Source organism: Canis lupus, chromosome 11 (genome assembly GCF_003254725.2).
Source record: "Canis lupus dingo isolate Sandy chromosome 11, ASM325472v2, whole genome shotgun sequence".
Lineage (NCBI taxonomy): Eukaryota > Metazoa > Chordata > Mammalia > Carnivora > Canidae > Canis > Canis lupus.
The window spans coordinates 20,652,402-20,675,208 of NC_064253.1; the positions used below are offsets into that span (position 1 = coordinate 20,652,402).

Sequence of the window (22,807 nt, forward strand, 5' to 3'; positions counted from 1 at the left end):
TTAATTTTTTTCTTATGTAGTTGCTCTTGCATATGGAATCTATAAGCAAGATCTTCCTGCCCTAGAAGAGAAACCAAGAAATGTAGTTTTTGTAGACATGGGGCATTCTTCTTATCAAGTTTCTGTATGTGCGTTTAATAGAGGAAAACTTAAAGTAAGTATATTATTTCTGGAGAACTATATTGCAACTGTATGGTAATTAGGAATTTATGGAGATAGTTGAAATAATAGAGAATTTTGTTGCATTAATGGAAGCTTGGTAAACTAAACTATGTAGAGGTAGAGTAGAAGTTGTAATTCATTAAGAGTTGACATGAAGCAAAAAGTATAGACCTTGAGAAAGCTCTAAAGATTTCTGATCCTTATTTTTCTAATCTGTAATGTGTAGAAAATAATGCTTACTCTGTAGGCTTATGAGGATGCTTTAACAGGAAGTCCCTTTGTATATTTTTTTACACTGAGGATTGAAGGGATGACAAAGGTATTCTGTGCTTAATCTTAAGGTTTTGAGTGTTATGGGAAAAGAGTGTGCGGACTAAAACTTGGACAGCCAGAAATAATCACTCCCAGACTGGGAGTGATATTCTTTCTATATTCTTGGAAATCGTAGAGCTCTGGAGAATGGAGCTTTCTATAAAGAGAAGTCTTAGGCGTGCAAAAGGCAAGGAAGGCCAGAGAATGAACATGGTTGCATTTGAATTTGCTGGCATATACTAGTTCCACAATGGGATATAAAATCAGTTCTCTAGCTGATTTAATCTAGAATTTGCTTAAGAATCAATGTGTTTTTGAGTTGTTTGCTTTAGTTATTAGGGTTGAATATCAGACTTCTTTGTGGCAAAGGCCTCAGTTGCCTTTCTCCTTGAAATTTGTGGATTGGTGGGGAGGATCTATCTGTCTCACAGTAAGTATTCATTAGGTTCAGAGGGCATTTTGAGACCCTATTTGTTACAGTCTTATTTTGAAAACTAGACTTGGTTTCATTTTGTGTTCTGATTTATATTGTTTCTAGGGTTTTTTCTTTTTTAATAAAAGGAAAAATCTTTGGGATGGTTGGGAAATAACAGTTACATGGTTTTTACAGTTGTAAATGTGGACCAAGTATAATTCTTAGTACTTGAACTTTATAATCACTAATCGCTTTATTTCTAAAGTCCATTGTATACTTTGACCTTTTTAAACGGAAGCTATTGGCCATAATTTAGCTTTGATTTTGGGTCAAAGTGGTGTGTGTCAGTGATTAGTTGCCTTTTATTTCCTCACCAAAATTGTCCTTTATTATGTCCTGTCACCTGTCAGTTTTGCGATTATAATTAAAATTTAATTCTAAAAATACTCATTATGGAAACCCCCCTCCCCAACCCCCAAGCTGGGGTAGAAAAATCAGTCACAGTCTTATTACCATGAACAGGATATGCTGTATTTCATTTTAGTCTTTTGAAGAAAACAAAATTAGTTCTGTGTCCGTTTTCTTCACTGAACATATTAAGAAGATTTCCCCACGACATTTAACATCTTTGAAGAGATTGTTTTTTATTGATTTTATTTTTTCATAAGGATGTAATCGTTTATTTAGCCTACTTTCTATTATTGAATTGGATTAGATCTGGTTTGCTCCTAATCTGTAAAAGATTTGGGTAATGGATAATCAAAGCTAATGAGACTTCTACAAGTTGTTGTGAATTAATCCTTTAGCATCTTTGGTGCTAGTAAACTGCACTGAGGTAGGCCTTTGGTATTATTCATAGTTTTGTGACAGTAATAAGACCAGAATTGTGTAATGACCTGTTCATGCATTTGACTTTGGATATGTAATTTTAGTTTGCAGTCAGATGGGTGTAGTAGAAAGGGCTTGGATTTTGGAATTGAGAGGATTAGGTTTTGAATTGAAGTTCTGCCATTTATTAGCTTTGTGACCTGCAGATTATCTCTGATCTGTCTGGGCCTGTAACATCATCTGTAAATTGAGGATTACAGTGTCTCATTTTATAGTGATTAAATGACGGGTGCATATTGCTTTGTCTCAACCTTAATGTGCCCTCTTGTAATTTACCAGTTAAATATATATCATGATAAAATTTTAAATTGGTTTATTTTTGAATTAATTATCTTTTTTCCTAAGGTTCTGGCCACTGCATTTGACACGACACTGGGAGGCAGAAAATTTGATGAGGTTTTAGTAAATCACTTCTGTGAAGAATTTGGGAAGAAATACAAGCTAGACATAAAGTCCAAAATCCGTGCATTATTACGACTGTCTCAGGAGTGTGAGAAACTCAAGAAATTGATGAGTGCAAATGCTTCAGACCTCCCTTTGAGCATCGAATGTTTTATGAATGATGTTGATGTATCTGGGACTATGAATAGGTAACCAGATCAATATTTTGATGTTAAACTGAACTGTGATTTTTGTTTACTTCTATTAGCATTTATTTAGTTAAATGTTGAAATTACCATGCTTGCTATAAGATAATTTCTGTTCTGTAGGTAAAAATTAGAGACCATTCAGGATTTGGCTTTTTACGTAAAGTTTGGGTTTGATTATCCTAATAATGTAGACTAATTTTTTGTTCTGATTATTCCACTAAGTTGACAGGTGTGTGCATTATATGTGAGTTACTGGTTTTCAAAAAATCAGGGCAAGTTGCTTTAATGCTGAATAATACTGAATTTGATTTTAGTCATTGATTGAGAAATTGGTGTTCTTGCATAGTTCAGGGTCACGTGTGAGCAACAGCTCTTTTTGTACACTGCTGCAAGAATTCTGGGTAATTGACATTTCACGGCTATCCTTAGAAACACTCAGAATGTTACTGTTGTCTCTTGAGTTCCTTAGATGATGGGAGTGATAAGTTCTTTAGGATGTGAACTTTACTGGTAGAAATTTAGGTACGATTGGTGACTTGCTTGGGGAAGTGTGGCCTCAGTGACCCTCAAAAAATTGAGATGGAATTGGAATTACATTACTGTGCCTGGTAACTATATTTGTAGTCCCTTTTCCTCTCCACACTTGAAAGTGAGGGTTTTCATTTTGTGTTAGGGGGACTAGAGGGCAAGAGAGTACCGGTGTCTCTCTCAGAAATTGTTAGTGGAATGTTTTGTGATAATCAGAGCCAGGTAGACACTTGTAAGTAGTTTGTACCTTTTAAAAACTGAAACCAATTAACCTTTGTGCTGTTCTTTTTTAAACATTTGGACTTTGTGTACATTGAGTGCAAGGCTGTCATATTCTCGGCCCTAGTTTATAGTCTTCATGTAGTCTGTAATGCTCACCAGCAGTCTTTTTTTTCTTTAACAAAACTGGGTTATTTCTGACATAGTAGACTTCTGATTAACTTTTTTTGAGGTAAATTTCACATACCATTTTTTTTTAAAGATTTATTTATTTATTCATAATAGAGAGAGAGCAAAGACACAGGCAGAAGGAGAAGCAGGCTCCATGCAGGGAGCCCGACGCAGGACTCGATCCCGGGTCTCCAGGATCTCGCCCTGGGCCAAAGGCAGGTGCTCAACCGCTGAGCCACCCAGGGATCCCCTCACATACCATTTTAAAGTGGACAACTCTGGCGTTTTTCATACATTCACATTGCTGTGCAGTGACCACCTCTATCTAGTGACAAAATGTTTTCAACACTCTAAAATAAAACCTCATAACTATTAAGCAGTTACTTTCCATCTTCCCTTGCCTATCATACCTGGCAACTACTACTTTTTTCTTTATGGATTTATGTATTCTGAATGTTGTGTATAAATGGAATTGTAACTATGGGGTTTGCTTCTTTTGTATCTGACTTCTTTCACTTTTACCATAATGTTTTCTAGGTTCATTCACATTGTAACGTGTATTAGTACTTTTTTGCTTTTTATGGGAAATAATATTCCATTTGTATGGATCATATCACGTATTTTTTTTTAATCCTTTCCTGGTTTGTTTCTACCTTTTAGATATCTTGAATAGTGCTTCTATGACAATTCATGAATAAGTATTTGACAATTTTGTTTTTTGTTCTTTTTGGAGTAAGTGTAGGAGTGGAATTGCTGAGTCATATGCTAATTCTATGTTTAGCTTTTTGAGGAATAGCCAATCTATTTTCCTAGCATTTGGACCATTTTACATTCTCACCAGCAATGTATAAGGGTTTCAGTTTCACCACATCTTCGCTCAGGCTTGTTATTTACTACTGCTTTATTTATGTTAATGTCTCTCCATCATTTTGGTTGTTGGAAGGATAATCTCCGAATAGGTTTTTAAAAAATGGCACATGTGAACTGTGTGAAGTTCTTGCATGTTGATGATGTATTCCACATTTATACCCAGTTAGAACATAACCTTACCTCATATTCATTCCTTGATTGTTTTATTCTTTTTAAAGATTTTATTTTTTAAGTAATCTCTACACCTAAAATGTGGGGCTCAGAATTACAACCCTGAGATCAAGAGTCACATACTTCCCTGACTGAGTCAGCCAGGTGACCCTTTCCTTGATTATCTTAAATGGAGTAATACTCTTCTTTCAGCATTTAGCATTGCTAATTGTGACAATATATTTTTTCAGTTATTTTTTTGCTAGATGCCCCAGTTTTTGTTTTTCTTTCTGGAAAGTCTAATTTACAAGGATAATTTGGCTTTGTTGCAGGTTGTTTTTGATCATTTTTTCCTAGGTATGCAGTGTGCGTTTTGGTATGCAGTTTCACAGCTATTTAAATATCAAGGAAGTTTTCTTGAATTACATCGTTCAGTACTTCTTCGTTTCTTGTGCTTTGATTTCATTCTTCCAGAAATCTTATATGAGTATGTTGGATCTTTCTTGCCTATAATCTATATTTGCCATTCTCTTTCCATTCATCCCGTTATGTCACTATTCGGAGTATTTGTCTTTGTGTTATTTCTATGTTATTTTTCATTTTTGACATTCTTTTCTTTTTTTTTTGAGATTTTATTTATTTGAGAGAAAGAGCGAGGGAGCACAAGCAGGGGATGTGAAGAGGCAGAGGGGAGAGGAAGGCTAAGTGCTGCAAAAGGGGAGCCTGATACTGGGCTCCATCCCAGGACCCTGGGATCATGACCTGAGCTGAAGGCAGATGCTTAATGGACTGAACCACGCAGGCTCCTCTGTTCTTTTATTTCTTATTCTTAGTTTTTCTAATTCTGTTTGTTGCTCTTTCATTTTGTATCATTTATTCGTTGTACAATTCATATACCATTACATTTATCAAACTTTAAAGTGTACAATTCAGTGGTTTCAATATATTCACAAAGTTGTGCAACAAGGACCATGAACTAGTTTTAGAAATGTTTATCCATTAGCAGTCATCTCCGTTCCTCCCACACTAACCCTAAGCAATTACCAGTCTACTGTCTATCTCAGTGGATTTACTTAATCTGATGTTTGTTTGTTTGTTTGTTTTTAAAGTAAACTCTTCCCCCAAAGTGGGGCTTGAACTCATGACCTCAGGATCAAGAGACACATGGTCTACTGACTGAGCCAGCTAGGTGCCCCTGCCTAGTCTCCTTTTTTTTTTTTTTTTTTTTTGCCTAGTCTCATTTTTATGTGAAGTCAGTGTTCCTGAACTTTTTAAAATTTATTTATGATAGTCAGAGAGAGAGAGAGGCAGAGACACAGGCAGAGGGAGAAGCAGGCTCCATGCACCGGGAGCCTGACGTGGCATTCGATCCCGGGTCTCCAGGATCGTGCCCTGGGCCAAAGGCAGGCGCCAAACCGCTGCGCCACCCAGGGATCCCTGAACTTTTTTTTTTTTTTAAAGATTTATTTATAAGAGAGTACGTGCACGAGAGTTCCAGTTCAGAGAGAGGCAGAGGCAGGGCAAGAATTTTCAAGCGGACTCCCCCCTGAGCAGAGCAGACAAGGGGCTTGCTCTATCTAAAAACCCTGAAATTGTGGGCAGCCCGGGTGGCTCAGCGGTTTAGCACTGCTTTGCCTACAGCATGATCCTGGAGACCAGGGATCAAGTCCCACGTTGGGGTCCCCATATGGAGCCCGCTTCTCCCTCTGCCTGTGTCTCCCCGCCCCCCCCCTCGTGAATAAATAAATAAAATATTAAAAAAACAAACAAACAACCAAACCTGAGATTGTGACCTGAGCTGAAACCAAGAACCAGACGTTCAGTAGACTGAACCACTCAGGCACACTCTCACTCTCTCTCTCTCTTTTTAAGTATTCCTGTGAACTTTCAGAAGGGCAGTGTCATTTTAGAGTTTTTTTTATTTCATTGCTCCACAGTGCCCTCTTTTGTTTTTATGAAATATTTCAAAGATGTGGCTTCCATCTTTTTTTCTTTATTCTTTGTCTCCAATGTGTTCTTTTTTTTTTTTTAAAGATTTTATTTATTTATTCATGAGAGACACAGAGGCAGAGACCCAGGCAGAGGGAGAAGCAGGCTCCATGCGGAGAGCCTGATATGGGACTTGATCCCGGGTCTCCAGGATCAGGCCCTGGGCTGAAGGTGGCACTAAACTGCTGAGCCACCTGGGCTACCCTTTGGTTTGGATTTTATCAGCAGTTTTTCCTTATTGTGGCTCTTTTTCCTTGAAGGAAACTTTAACTTGGTTACTGTAAAGTTTATTGGTTCCTGTTCACCCTGGTTCTTAATGTTGTACCGTATTGAGGACCTTTTTTATATTCCTTTGCTTTGGAGTGTGCCAGTGCCTCCTCATTTTACCTGCTGTTTTCATTTTGGCCTGTTGAGTTTTGGTTTATTTTTTCAGATCCATTATTTTTTCAGGTCTATTATATATCCTGTTTTCTTCGGCTTTTGCACAGATACTGATACTTTGTAGAGGAGTTGTATGTTGTTGGTAGTTTTTCTCATTTGTATTTTAGGATTTGTGGGGGATACTGTTATTTCTTTTTGTTGTAGGTGTTAATGGGGTTTTGGTTTTGCTATCCTAGTTGCTTTGTGTATTTTTCTGACAGGATATGAAGAGATGAAAAAACTATACTATTTGTATATAGAATATGTAGAGACAATTATAATTGGATAAAAAATTACAACCTAATTAAAAATTGGGCAGAGGATCTCAATAGATACTTCTCCAAAGTAGATAAAGAAATGGCTAGTGGGATGCCTGGGTGGGTCAGCGGTTGAGCATCTGCCTTGGGCCCAGGACGTTATCCTGGAGTCCTGGGATCAAGTCCCACATCGGGCTCCCTATGTGGAGCCTGCTTCTGTCTCTGCCTGTGTCTCTGCCTCTTTCTGTCTCTCATGAATAAATAAATAAGATCTTAAAAAAAAAAAAAAAGAAACGTCTAGAAAGGGCAGGAGAAGATGCTCAACATCATTAGCCTTCGGGGAAATGCAAAATCAAAACCACAATGAGAGGGCAGCCCCTGTGGCGCAGCGGTTTAGCGCCGCCTGCAGCCCGGGGTGTGATCCTGGAGACCCGGGATCGAGTCCCACGTCGGGCTCCCTGCATGGAGCCTGCTTCTCTCTCTGCCTGTGTGTCTGCCTCGCTTTCGCTCTCTCTGAATAAATAAATAAATCTTTAAAAAAAATTATTAAAAAAAAAAAAAAAACCACAATGAGACAACAGTTCACACCCACCAGGATTCCTATTGTCAATAGCCTTGAAGAGGATGTGGAGAAATCCTCATACACTGCTGGTGGCAGTCTAAAATGGTGCACCCATTTTTAAAACTAGGTGGCAATCCCTTGAAATCTGTTAAACCTAGATTTACCATATGATACAGCAATTCATTTCCTTGGTATACACTCCAGATTAATAAAGCATGTATATGCAAAAAATTCTTAAACAAATGGTCATAGCAGTGCTACTCATAATAGCAAAAAAAGGAAAGAAAGAAAGAAAGAAAGAAAGAAAGAAAGAAAGAAAACAAAACAACCCCAGTGTCCATTAACTACTAAAATGAATAAGCAAAATGTGATATGTTTATACAAAGAAATATTACTTGGAAGTTAAAACAATGTTGTACAGATACATGCTATAACATGGATGAACCTTGAAAATTTTATGCCAGATGAAAGAAACCAGTTACAAAGTATACATTTTGTATGATTCCATTTATATGGGATGTCCAGCATGAGTGGTTGCCTAGGGCTGAGGGGTAGGTGAGGGAATAATGGTTAATGGTGATGGAAGTGTTTTAAAATTGTGATGATGGTTGTACAGCTCTGAATATATTAAAAGCCATTTAATTATATATTTTAAATAGGTGAATTTTATTTTTTAATTATTTTTTAGATTTATTCATGGGAGACAGAGGCAGAAACACAATAGGTGAATTTTATAGTTATGGGAATTATTTTTCTAAACAACTTAAAAGCCTTTATGACTGCTATTGCCATAGGCAATTTCTAGGCTCTTCTCTGCAGGAGTCTATTTGTTTTTGTATGATGGACATTTTCAAATCTGCAGCAAAATAATTTTTTAGTGAACATCCTCATCATGCCATTGGTTGTATTTATAACGTTAATTCTACCTGTTTAATCACATACCTGTTCATTTCTCCATCCTGTGTTTATTTATCCATCCCACCAGTTTTATTTTTTGATACACCTCAAAATAAATTGCAGACATCCATCTGTATACTTCTCTCCAGATTCTAAAGCTTGCATATTAATCAGAACTCACTGTTTTATGTTTTTTTGTTTTATTTTTATATCATGACATACTGAAGCTTGAAGTGGTCCTTTGCTGAATTTTGACAACTGGCCAGTTGTCTCAGGAGACAGACCATCATGTCCGGAAATGTTTCCCCAGGTCTTCATGCCCAGGGGTAGCTGCTGATGGGAACTTTTTATCTTAAGGGATTGGAGATGAAAATTGCCTGTTCTGGACATCTAGAAAAGTAGCCATACAGTGTGTAGTCAGTCTTGGGTAAAGCTTCTTTTGCTCAGCATAAAATTTGATTCATTTAGTTTAATCTTTTATTTATTCTTTCTTATGTATTGCTGAGTAGTTGTGTCATTGTACATTTAATGTTTTCCCCTCCTGATGGACGCTGGCTTTTTCCAGTTTTTTTTTTTTTTTTTTTTTTGCTAATAGGGAAAACTCATTTTAAACTCTCACCAACAGGTAGGAGTTGCAGTTGTTGAATCCTCACCAATATTGGTATAAGTGGTCTTAAATTTTTGCCATTCTGGTGTGTACATTTTGTACCTCAGTGATATAATTCATAAGAATCACATTTCTAAAGTGTCTCATCAGTGGTTTTTAGTATATTCACAAAATTGGGCAACCATCACCACAACCCAATTATAGCATATTTTCATCATCTCATAAAGAAACCCTGAATGAGTTATCAAGGTATAAAAAGACTTGGAGGACCCCCAAATACATACTTCTAAGCAAAATAAGCCACTTTGAAAGGTGATATACTGTTTGATTTCAATGATAAAAGATTCTGGAAAAGACAGATCTATGGAGACTGTGAAAACATCAGTGGTTAGCCAGGGGTTCAGGGGAAGTGAGGGATGAATAGGTAAAGCACAGGATTTTTAGGGCACTGAAACTCTTCCATGTGATAACTATCAAGCTGGATACTTATCAACATACATTTGTCAAAACCTATAGAACTCTAATATATACTGTCACATGCTTGTATTGGCTCATCAGTTAGAAATGTTATCATAGTAATGTAAGATGTTAGTAGGGGAACTGGGGAGGGCTGAAAGTGAGGGGTTTGTGAGAATTCTCTGTACTTTATTTCTCCGTAAACCTAAAACTGATACAAAAAATAGAATGTATTTAAAGAAAAAAAAAAAAGGAAAAGAAGAAATTATGTCATGAACTATCTCTTCATCATCTGTTGTTCCTCCTCCAGCCCTAGGTAGCCATTAATCTACTTTTTGTCTCTTGGAATTTACTTCTTCTGAATATTTCATATAAATGGAGTCATATAATATATGTTCTTTTTTTTGATTGACTGCTTTCACCTTGCACAATTTTTAAAAAGTTTATCCATGTTTTAACATTTATCAGTTTCTCTTAATGTATTTATTCCTTTTTATTCCTGAATGTTATTTGATGGACGTTAGGATTTTTTCCCACTTTTTTGGCTGTTGTAAGTAATGCTGCTATGAAGAACATTTATGTGGAAGTTTTTGTGTAGACATACGTTTTCACTTTTGGTTATATACCTAGAGTGCAGTCACTGGGTCATATGGTAACACTATGTTTAACATTTTGAGGAATTGCCAAGTTCTTTTCCAAAGTGGCCACGCCATTTTATATTCTTACCAGGAATGTACGAGGCATCCAGTTTCTCTACATCCTTGCCAATACTTTTATCTGCCTTTTTGATTATAGCTATTTATTCCCCCACTTAAAAGTGGAATGTGATTTAAATCTATTGCTGTGTTTTTCATAGGGGCAAATTTCTGGAGATGTGTGATGATCTCTTAGCCAGAGTGGAGCCACCACTTCGTAGTGTTTTGGAACAAGCCAGTAAGTCCTACTGTGACTGAATTGTTTGTTATAATCAAGGCTCTTTGGAACATGTTGTTTATTACTTTTTTTTTTTTTAAGGTATACAAATTTTCCTTGTATAAACTACTACTTCATTGCTATATTAAGTTTCTTTTTATGTCTGTCTTTCCTCTGGAGCACCCCCAGCCCCACCCCTTTTGATAATGGTGTCCAGGGAAATCTAATACTTTTCTCAAGAAAGCTAATTTGGATTCAAAGATGAATATAAACATCTCATTTATTTCATAGTGGTAAAAATTGTCTTTTGCATTGCTGCCTGTAGTAGTTGTACATGCTTTTCTGTGAATCTTTTGCTGACTGAGAAATACAGCCAAGGGAGGATGTGATAACCACAGTTATTTTAACAGGATGCTTTAATTTTCCTTCTAGCTAAAAGTTGAAGTTTGATTTAGGAACGTGTCACTAATTTTCCTAAAACCATCAGCATACTTTTACTTGGGAGTTCACTGTTATGTTGGTTGCTAAGTATTTCAGAGTGTTAAGATGTACTGTCATCTTGGCAAAGGTCAGCTCTTAAATCAGAGTGCTTATGGCAAACTGGCATGTTCTTCCATACTGGTATGGCCCATTTCTTTAAATAGCCCTTCTCAACACATCAGCAGTATTGGTTGCATAAAATGTCGCCTGGAAACCAGGTGGTGTTAAGAGTATTTTATGAGTGAGAGAAGAGCTTTGATGTGCACCTTCTTTACTTCTCTTAGGAGGAGGCTGCACCCTTGTTCATAATCTGTACTATATCTATGCTCTGGATGGAGTGCTGATGTGGCTTCTTGGGATTTGAATCATGCCATGTCAGTGGTAACTCAGTATTTCAAGGCCCTCTTATTTTCTTTGTGGCTAGCTTAACTATTGATGTTTTAACAATTTTTTGTGTGGGACTGTTTCAGAGATGACAGGGTTTTTATGCTACAGGATATTTAGTATCCATTGCACTGTCCTCCTAAGTCCCAATATCGTGCCACAACTGCCCCTGCTCCTTGGTGCATCAAAACATACCTCCTTGTTTTCTGAGGCCACCTGTGTGTGTGTATGTGTGTGTATGGGTGGTGGTGGTGAGGGGGTGAAAGTGGGGGGTTTTGTTACAAATCTATGTTAATTTTGTTGTGTTAATGTTATGTTCTTTTATTGTAAAATACTAATTTAGGGATTGTTTTAATTTCAATGTCTATTCTAACCATTTTAAAATAGAGTTAAGGAAAGAAGATATTTATGCAGTGGAGATAGTTGGTGGCGCGACACGAATCCCTGCAGTGAAAGAGAAGATCAGCAAATTTTTTGGTAAAGAACTTAGTACAACACTAAATGCTGATGAAGCTGTCACTAGAGGCTGTGCATTGCAGGTGAGCTTTCTTTCACAGGTAACCATCCATTTATAGGTCATTACCAAGAAGGCATTGCTTTGTCTGTAACTAGCTTATTATACTCTGAGGTTAGCTCAAGATCTCTAGGTGTAAGATTCTAAAATTTTAGTTTTACAACAGATTTATAGGTAGTGTTGATAAATGGAATTGTACTCTGTAACATGCAATGAGCTGAATTAATTTACTAGAAACATAGATAAACCTGAAATAATATTAGAATTTGGCATATTATCGTCTATATATGAAGTAGGATTGTACATCAGTTAAATAAAGGTTTCGGGTTAATGGAAAAATGATAAGTAATGGCTAGATAATAGTTAACTTGACATATGATAGAAGTTTTTAAAACCGCTTACTTACACATCATTAAATTATTAATGTAAATACTTAAAAACTATTGATGGTTTTTTGAAGTCATTATTTATAGGTTTCATAGTAACAGTTCATAATGTCTGTACTTGTCATAATGGAATTTTTAAAAATTATTATTGTAGTGTGCAATCTTATCGCCTGCTTTCAAAGTCAGAGAATTTTCTATAACTGATGTAGTACCGTATTCAATATCTCTGAGATGGAATTCTCCTGCTGAAGAAGGGTCAAGGTAATAACGTTTATTATTATTATTTTTTTAAAGGTTTTATTTATTTATTCATGAGAGACACACAGAGAGGCAGAGACAGAGACAGAGGCAGAGGGGAGAAGCAGGCTCCCTGCAGGGAGCCGGACGTGGGACTCGATCCTGGGTCTCCAGGATCACACCCTGGGCTGAAGGCAGATGCTCAACCGCTGAGCCACTCAGGCATCCCAAATTTATTATTTTTATACTTAACAGTTAACTTAGTGTTAAGTCTGAGTAAAATAGTGTCTTTTATTTCAACTTCTAAGATTTGTAACATTTCATTACAGTGCATGAAGCAAAGTGATGCCTTACTTTAGTCTTGAATAATTTTGTGTCCTTAGTTTACTATAATTGATCCTGCTGAAGTATTTGGTGCCTTTTACGTACTTAACTGAATATTTTATATTTCTTTTCTTAAAACTGATTTCATATATAGTTTTAGAGATACATATAAGTTTTTTTTCCTTGGAACCTATTATATCCTGGAAATGATGCCAGATGAGAGAGCATGAGAAGAGTAATAACTAGAGCCATGCAATAATTACAAATGTAGAATCAATTGGTAAGTGTTGAGGAATATATTAATTGTGTGATTTTTGTCTTTTTCCTCCATCTAGTGACTGTGAAGTCTTTACAAAAAATCATTCTGCTCCTTTCTCTAAAGTACTCACATTTTATAGAAAGGAACCTTTTACTCTTGAGGCCTATTATAGCTCTCCACAAGACTTGCCTTATCCAGATCCTGCTATAGGTAAGTAGAGTTGGGAACTTAAAAAAAAAAAAAAAAAAAAAAAAAAAGGAAACATTATGTACTTGGGAGAACTGGGAGAGCAGAGCAAGTATAATATTCTGAAATTTGGCATTTTAAATCACACACAAAAAGTCTCTTTCAGTCTTGTGACCAGTTTAGTACTAGTAGAGTGTTTATTATTTAAGTGGATCTCCTGTTGTGTGAGCAGTATTTCTTGGTTAATACATATAGTGGGTATACCTTGTACATAATGTGGTAGTACACAGATACTGCAAAGGAGTTAAATTCCATTTTGACCGTAACAGAGTTTTATCAGATGTACACAGAAAATCATTAGACAGTTGTTATGTCATGTTGGCTAGAGTCTTCATAGACCCTCAGAAACTCTTAAAATCTGGAAATTCTACCAGATGAGGAGAGGTACTGGAATTGCATGATCATTATGGATTTAGAATACATGAGTAAAGTATTAGGAATATCTTGAATGGCACTTGGACACTGTGGGAAAGTTAACCCACTTTGTTTTCCTCATTTGTAAAGCAGGAATAAGAATGATAATTCAAATTTTGCAGAGTTTTGTGAATTAAAAAACATAAGTAAGACTCTGATACAGTAACTGACTCAGTGTATGGCAATTTCCTGATAAATGACAGAAGCAGTGTGGAATAACTGGGTTTTTGTTTTTTGTTTTTTCCAGTAGAGAGGTGACCTAGGTTTAGGAACTTAACTGGTAAAAAGAAAAAAAAAAAAAAAAAGGAACTTGCAGTGGCATATAAAGATGAATTAGAATAAGGGACCAGAGGTCAGGAAATTTTTGGAGAGTTAGGAGATGTTTGAGACCTTAATTGGGTCAAGGTACTAAGAGTTTGAGTATTTATGAGAGAAGAAGGAGAAATCTGATGATTTAGGATTGTAAGAGTACTTCTCTTTAAGTGTCATGTTACTGACCTGTCACTGAGAAATGGGCATAACCTGGCAATGTGGGCATATATTCATGTTTAAATTAGTCCTCTTAGGTTATATGTTCTCTTTTGCTTCATATGTTCCTAGCTCAGTTTTTAGTTCAGAAAGTTACTCCTCAATCTGATGGCTCCAGTTCAAAAGTGAAAGTCAAGGTTCGAGTAAATGTCCATGGCATCTTCAGTGTGTCCAGTGCATCTCTAGTGGAAGTGCTCAAGTTTGAGGAAAACGAGGAACCGATGGAAACAGATCAGAATGCAAAGGAGGAAGAGGTAATCTGGATATTTTATACCATTTTAAACCATTTATAATGGTGTAGAGATGACTTGTTAAATTGTAACAACTTGATTAGGTGACAAGGGAGGAACCTTGTGACAGAGCTGATGAGAGTGGGTTTGCGTTGTGTCCCTTTATCCCAGTGTTGGTGAAATAGCAGGAGGCTTTATGCAGTCTTTCTAATAGAGATGGAATGTAGTTTGGCTTCTACTTTCAGACCCTATGTACTTCTCAAGTTGAGTTGTTTTTGATTCTCATTATTGAAAAATGCTTTGAGTCTTGGTTGATTATTTTCTTTCTTTTTTTTTATTATTTTCATAAGTTGATTTTACACTCATTTATTGGACTCAAGCCCTGGGTGTCATCCTTTTGGTGCATCAAAATCAAGTTTTATGAAACTATAAATGTTTTGAGTCTCCAGAGATCTTGAATTGGTCTGGGTTACAGCCCAGATATCCCTTTTAGAAGCTTCTGAGGTCATTCTAATGTGCTGCAAACTTTGAGAGCCCATGATTCAGGTCTCCACAAACTTTTCCCCTTCTTTGTCATTGTTAGGCTTCGTTTTTTTTGTCTTAAGATTTATTTAAGAGAAAGCACACACCTATGCTCTTGAGTAGAGGGAGTCACAGAAGAAGAGAGAATCTTCACGTACAATCCCTACTGAGCGGGGAGCCAGACATGAGCTCAGTCTCATGACCCTGAGATCACGATGTAAGGTGAAACCAAGTCAAATGACTGAGGCACACAGGCATCCCCAATCTTTGTTCTTTGAACAGAATTCTCAAGGTGTTCACCTCCCTTAATGGACAGTGGTTGTACTTATGAGGATGAAAAGACTAATTTTAAAAACTGCTTGAAAATGCTGAGACTTCTGAGAGAAGTTTACTACAAGGAATCCTGCACTTTTCAGAAACATTGTGTTAAATATTGTCTTATTCCATAAGATGAGTATTCCTGTGGTTTACAAAGTAGATCTACAGTCATTCTTGTTTGCATACAGGTGGGGTAGGGCAGGTGTTTACTCCATTGTACAGATTTATTAACTAAGATCCAGAGAGGAAAACTTCCCTGTTAGTAGGTAACATATATGTCATAGCTGGAATGTAAGTCTGGGTATTCTGATGGCTGGTAATTGATCAGGAGTTTGATACCATATAATTTTGCCAATGTTCCATGAGGGTTGCTTAGTCTTTTGTTAGTATTACCTGGTTTCGAAATTTGACGTGACCTGTATTTCAGAAGATGCAAGTGGACCAGGAGGAACCTCATGCTGAAGAGCAGCAACAGCAGACGCCAGCAGAAAATAAGGCAGAGTCTGAAGAAATGGAGGTACAAGTTGTGTTTTAGAGTAGGATTTGTAATCTCTTCACAGATACTGTGTCTTAGAGGGTAGTTACATTGTTGACCCTTGAACAATGTGCAGGTTAGGGGTGCTGACCCTCATGCAGTAGGAAATCTGCATATATAAGTTTTGACTCCTCAAAAACTTCACTATGGCCTCTTCTGTTGATCAGAATAAGATAGTTGATTAACTCCTCTTCAGTATTAAATGCTATGTTCTTATTGTAAGGTAAGCCAGAGAAAAGAAAATGTTACTAATAAAATCATAAGGCAGAGAAAATACATTTACAGCATTGTACCGTTACTTATCAAAACTCTGTATATACATGGTCCTGTGCAGTTCAAACCGGTTTTATTTAAGGGTCAACCGTATTAGGAGTTCTTAATATATCTGAAGTTTTTTTTTTTTTTTAATTTACTTTCCATTTTATTTAAAGATTTTATTTATTTAGTTGAGAGAGAGAGAGAGCAACAGAGCACAAACGGGGAGGTGGGAAGCAGGCTCCCCATTGATCAAGGAGCCGGATGCAGGACTCAGTCCCAAGATCCTGGGATAATGATCTGAGCTGAAGGCAGATGTCTAACTGCTTAACTGACTGAGCCACCCAGGTGCCCCCATATCTGAGGTTTTTCAGCAAGATTTTGTAGTGGGTTTGGAAAGTATATTTGACAAGAACTTTGAACTCTAGTCCCTTTAGTATGTGGGAAGAATGCACTCATAAACTGTGGTTTTACTAGGCTATTGATTGGTTCATGTTGGTTTCTGAGTGACTGTTACTATTAGTCATCCTAGCCATAATTTATTCTTTACTGATAAATGAGACAAAATGTTTTCAAATATTGTTACCTCTTTGACTCTTTCGTTTAAAGATAGTGTTTTAAATAAAAGTATTTAAATGTATTTTGTAAATAGTATAAATAGTATATTTATCCCAAGTAGTTATTTAAATGAATACCTAACATTTTTGAATCCTTTACAATCCTGTTCTTTTTTTTTTTTTTTTAAGATTTTTTTTATTTATAAGAGGAAGAGGAGCGCATGAGCAGTGGGGAGGGGCAGGAGAGGGAGAAGTAGACTCCCCACTGAGCAGGGATTCTGGGATAATGACCTGAGCCAAAGGCAGATACTTAACTGCTGAGCCACCAGGCACCCCAACAATTCTGTTTTTTAATTCTGACTTCCAAGTTTTCATGTTTAAGTTTGGCGTCAGTATTGAAAACCTGTTCTCTTTCACATTATGACATTGCAATATATAGTCTCACTTTGTGAGGTATTTCTGATTGTGGCATTTAAAAAGGTTTGGCAGAGCCTGTAGGTGGCTTTAGTCTGTTAACTCATTTTCCCTCTTCTTCTTTTTTTTTTTTTTTTTTTTGATTTTATTTAATTATTCATGAGACACACACACAGAGAGGCAGAGATACAGACAGAGGGAGAAGCAGGCTCCATGTAGGGAGTCTGACGCCGGACTTGATCCTGGGACCCCAGGATCACACCCTGGGCCGAAGGCAGTGCTAAACCGTTGAGCCACCTGGGCTGCCCTGTTAACTCATTTTCATATCAGTTAATAAATTTTAATTACTTGGCTTTGGCTGTGCAAATAATCTTAAAATAAAATAATGGGGAGAGGAAAAGGAAAGGCCTTTTTCAGGGTGAAAACCTTCATGTTGTGTGGTTGGGGGCAGCAGGGTGAGAGAGAACATACTTGATGTGTATGTGGAGAGCTGGTGAGGAGGAAGGAGAGCTGCTTCCCCCTACCATATGTTGTGGGGCTGTGGGAGATTTTAGGGAGGTGGTTCTTACTTAGGCTTCTTCAATGAGGTGGCTTGAGAATTGTGCCTTTCCTAGTATATAGTGAAATAGAAATGCTAAATAAATATTATTTGATTTTTTTTTTTCAAATGCTAAATAAATTTAGAAACTAACAACTTGGATAGGAGGTGGAGAAATGACTTTGAAATTGTACCTCATGTCATAGAGCAGCACATTGAGTTCCAGATGAGTTTGAAAGTTAAGTAGAAAACAAACAACTGGAATGAATTATCTTTCCAGTCTGGGGATCATGCAGGGCTTTGAAAGCATGAAAGCAATGAAAGTAATCACAAAGGAGGACGGATACATTCAACTTGTACAGATAGATAAGTAATATAAAATTGGAAGAAACTAGAAAATCCCATTAGTTGAGAGAAAAAATAATTAAAATATTAAGAGATGTTGGTTTAATTATGATGAGATAATGTGAAGAAGTATTGTTGAAAAGGTTATTGACCCAGAGAAAACAATAGATGATGGTAAACAAATACTGGTCTGTGGCCAGGGCATGGTGGATGGTCTGCTTCACCTTCCATGACAATGGCAGATTGATACAGTCTGGAAATCATAATGGTAATGTGTTTCTGAACTATAAAAATTTCATACCCTTGACCTTCTAATTTCATATGCACATATGTACGTTTAGATGAATGGATGAAAATTGGAAAAGATTTAATAGTGATGTGCAGATGGTGGGATTATGAGAGGTCGTGTGTATACACAGTGCAGTAGTAGTAAGTATATTCACGTTGTGGTACAGGCAGTCTTGTGAACTTTATCTTGCCAAATGGATACTCTGCCCATTAGACAGCAACTCCCCATTCCCGCATCTTCCTTTCCCCCACCCCTGGCACCCAACATTACTTTCTGTATCTGGATTTGTTTTTTTTTTTAATATAAATTTATTTTTTATTAGTGTTCAATTTGCCAACATATAGAATTACACCCAGTGCTCATCCCATCAAGTGCCCCCGTCAGTGCCTGTCGCCCAGTTACCCCCACCCCCTGCCCACCTCCCCTTCCACCACCCCTAGTTCGTTTCCCAGAGTTAGGAGTCTTTCATGTTCTGTCTCTTTCTGATTATTTCCCACTCATTTTTCTTCTTTCCCCTTTATTCCCTTTCACTATTTTTTATATTCCCCAAATGAATGAGACCATATAATGTTTGTCCTTCTCCGATTGACTTATTTCACTCAGCATAATACCCTCCAGTTCCATCCACGTCGAAGCAAATAGTGGGTATTTGTTGTTTCTAATGGCTGAGTAATATTCCATTGTATACATAAACCACATCTTCTTTATCCATTCATCTTTCGATGGACACCGAGGCTCCTTCCACAGTTTGGCTATTGTAGACATTGCTGCTATAAACATCGGGGTGCAGGTGTCCCGGCGTTTCATTGCATCTGTATCTTTGGGGTAAATCCCCAGCAGTGCCAATTGCTGGGTCGTAGGGCAGATCTATTTTTAACTCTTTGAGGAACCTCCACACAGTTTTCCAGAGTGGCTGCACCAGTTCACAGTCTCTGGATTTGACTATTCATATAATATTTATGTTTTTAGCTTTCTAGATATTATAAGTAGTCATTTCAGGTTATTTAGATCATTAGAGAACAACTGAAAAAAAGCAAAAAGGGCTCTTGAAACCTGACCCATTTAGAAGTTTAAGATCGTCTGCATACGTGTGTGTTAATAATGATTTCTTGTTATCTTAGACCTCTCAAGCTGCATCAAAAGATAAAAAGATGGACCAACCACCTCAAGCCAAGAAGGCAAAAGTGAAGACCAGTACTGTGGACCTGCCAATTGAGAATCAGCTGTTGTGGCAGATAGACAGAGAGATGCTCAACTTGTACATTGAAAATGAGGTGGTTATTTCAGGTCTCTTAGGATAATAAGCTAACCAATCAATGTGGCCTTAGCATTGAAATTCTTGGTCTAGAGACTTCTATGCATTTTCAGTTGTTTGGATTTGAAGGCAATAATTTTAGATTTTTGGGTACTGCAAGGGCACATACCGTGTGATGCCAGAATTCTTTAATGGTAATATGTCTGTATAGCTAGAAGCTCTTTGAAGAGATCTTTGACATTATGTCTTTGGTTTAGGGGTGGTATTGTTCATATTGGGGTTTTGTGTGTATGTTCACTTGGGAGCTCAGGATGTTTGAAGTGGTGGGTCATAGACTTTGATCAGTAGGAGAAATGGAAGCATTAGTGGTAGTGCTGTTCTATTTATTCCTTCTATTGCTAGTCAATATTGAGCTCTTGTTATGGTGAGTGATGCAAGGCTTGGCCCCCTGGTGCACAAATTGCTGAATTAATTATTGTCTTGGAGGTTTTCTTTTTATCATGTATCCCTTGGATCTTAGATTTATTTTATAGAACTGTAACATACTATGTACATCATTTTTCTTTTCATGGTATTGCAGAGTAATCCTACAGCAGAGTATACTACCTTGTGACATTGAGCTAATTGTTTCTTAAAGTTCTCCTAAGTTCTTTTCCTTATTTTTGCTTTTGAGTGTTTAAATCTTGATATTTCTATTACTGTTTTTTTTTTTTTTCTGTGCACATCCACAGAACTCACAGTTGAGCTTCATAATTTACTGAAGACTAATTCTTTCACATCTCCTTTCTTGGATGATTCTCAGAACTAAGAGGATTTGGGGAAGAAGGATTCTTCACTTTTATAATTACAGTACTTAATATTTAAGAGGACATTGTGTCAGTTGTCTGAATATCTAATTTGTACTGTTCTCAGGGTAAGATGATCATGCAGGATAAACTGGAGAAGGAGAGGAATGATGCCAAGAATGCAGTGGAAGAATATGTGTATGAGATGAGAGACAAGCTTAGTGGGGAGTACGAGAAGTTTGTGAGTGAAGATGTAAGTATGTGCCTACCTACTAGGTGTCTTCTGGGAGTAACCTTAAATGTGGTAGGCTTATTTACTGGCAGTTGTAGGTACACAGTCAGGTATTAAAGATGTCCTTTTTTGGGGAAAAATTTTTATATTTCTGTTAGTCCAGTGTTTCCCAAAGGCTTGTCTTCATGCATAATTTTTTTTTAATGCATCACGTTTTGATACATTCCCATGCTTTTATTTACCGATTTTTTTTTTTTTTTTTACCGATTTTTTCTTTAAGTCAGCCATCACTCTTCTCTCGTGTTTACTCTATTTTAATTCACTTTTTAAAAAAAATAGAGGTATAATTGACATATTATTTTCAGGAGTACAACATAATGATATTTCTATATGTTATGAAATGATCATGTAAGTCTAGTTAAACATCTATCTCTATACATAGTTATAAAAGTTCTTTTTTTCTTGTGAAGAGAACTTTTAAGAGCTACTTATTATAAGCTTGCTTTTTTTTTTTTTTAAGATTTTATTTATTTATTAGCGAGAAACAGAGAGACAGAGAGGTAGAGACACAGGCAGAGGGAGAAGCAGGCTCCACGCAGGGAGCCCGACATGGGACTCGACCCCTGGTCTCCAGGATTAGGCCCTGGTCTGAAGGTGGTGCTAAACCGCTGAGCCACCCAGGCTGCCCTATTATAAGCTTTCAAATAGACAATATAGTATTTTAGTTATGTAGGTTACATTTTTTAACATTTTACTTTTTTAATAGCTTACATATTTTTAAATGCAGTTTTTATTTCTGAAATTTTCAAATATCTGGATGTATCCAGAACTTTAAACCTATCCCCTACAGCAGAGAGCATGATAAAATCATCTGTAGATAGCAAGCAAAACAACATTGCCATTTTTGTCTGTGTCACTCGTCCACCCTTGCCCCCCAATCCCCTGCAGCCCCCTGCCCTGTACTTTATTTTTTTTTTTTTTTTTTTTTTTTTTAATTTTATTTATTTATGATAGGCACACAGTGAGAGAGAGAGGCAGAGACATAGGCAGAGGGAGAAGCAGGCTTCATGCACCAGGAGCCCGACGTGGGATTCGATCCTGGGTCTCCAGGATCGCGCCCTGGGCCAAAGGCAGGCGCTAAACCGCTGCGCCACCCAGGGATCCCCTGCCCTGTACTTTAAAGCAAATTCAGATATTGCAGTCTTTGCCTGTGACTTCACTGGTCAATCAGTTGATTTTTGATTGACCTAATCATAATATTTTCTTCATATTTAGGATCGTAACAGTTTTACCTTGAAACTGGAAGATACTGAAAATTGGTTATATGAGGATGGAGAAGACCAGCCAAAGCAAGTTTATGTCGATAAATTGGCGGAATTAAAAGTAAGCGATTCTTGGGGGTGCCTGGCTGGCTCAGTCGGTGGAGCATAGGACTCTTGATGTTGGGATAGTGAATTGAAGCCCAAGGTTGGGCCTAGAGCTTACTTAAATAAAGCAGAAGAATGGAGAGCACTTCTTCTGAGTGCTTTAAAAAAAAAAAAAAGGGAATCCCTTTCACGAAGATGGCGCCGAAGGCGAAGAAGGAAGTCCCTGCCCCTCCCAAAGCCGAAGCCAAAGCAAAGGCTTTGAAAGCTAAGAAAGCGGTGCTGAAAGGCGTGCACAGTCACAAAAAAAAGATCCTCATGTCACCTACACTCCCGACGACCCAAGACCCTGCGTCTCCGAAGGCAGTCCAAATATCCTCGAAAGAGTGCCCCCAGTAGAAACAAGCTTGATCACTATGCCATCATCAAGTTCCCCTTAACTACTGAGTCAGCCATGAAGAAAATAGAAGACAACAACACACTTGTGTTCATTATGGATGTCAAGGCCAATAAGCACCAGATCAAACAGGCTGTGAAGAAGCTCTATGACATTGATGTGGCCAAGGTCAACACCTTGATCAGGCCTGATGGAGAGAAGAAAGCATATGTTCGACTGGCTCCTGACTATGATGCTTTGGATGTTGCCAACAAAATTGGGATCATCTAAACTGAGTCCAGCCGGCTATAAATCTAAATCTAAATTTTTTCACCATAAAAAAAATAATAATAAAAAATTAAAAAATAAAAAAAATGGTTCTTGAAAGCAGGGGTATTCTGAAACCCTAACCCACCCCATATCCAAGGATTTATCTTAAAATTGAGAGGAAGTCTCGTGTCAAGTAATGAAGACAGGCTGAAAGTGATTGAAGAACTATACCCTTTATCACTTAATGGTCATTTTCTTATTTTTAGAACCTTATAGTTAACAAAATTATTTTTCTAAAAATTTGAGTTTAGACTTTAAAATGTTTCCCTGAAGGAGACTGCATCC

General features: G+C 37.1%; 1 protein-coding gene across 3 annotated transcripts in view; it reads left to right on the forward strand.

Annotated features, from left to right (window-relative positions):
• The window catches only part of HSPA4 (heat shock protein family A (Hsp70) member 4), a 71,016-nt gene that overhangs the window by 42,922 nt on the left and 5,287 nt on the right, over positions 1–22,807 (forward strand). For all 3 annotated transcript variants that reach the window (XM_025433105.3, XM_049116070.1, XM_025433106.3), the window contains exons 6-16: positions 21–154; positions 2,123–2,367; positions 10,350–10,426; positions 11,657–11,808; positions 12,324–12,430; positions 13,066–13,199; positions 14,250–14,431; positions 15,675–15,764; positions 19,302–19,454; positions 20,348–20,473; positions 21,728–21,835. In XM_025433105.3, coding sequence (XP_025288890.1) covers positions 21–154; positions 2,123–2,367; positions 10,350–10,426; positions 11,657–11,808; positions 12,324–12,430; positions 13,066–13,199; positions 14,250–14,431; positions 15,675–15,764; positions 19,302–19,454; positions 20,348–20,473; positions 21,728–21,835 — 1,508 coding nt within the window. The remainder of the gene's footprint in view (positions 1–20; positions 155–2,122; positions 2,368–10,349; positions 10,427–11,656; positions 11,809–12,323; positions 12,431–13,065; positions 13,200–14,249; positions 14,432–15,674; positions 15,765–19,301; positions 19,455–20,347; positions 20,474–21,727; positions 21,836–22,807) is intronic.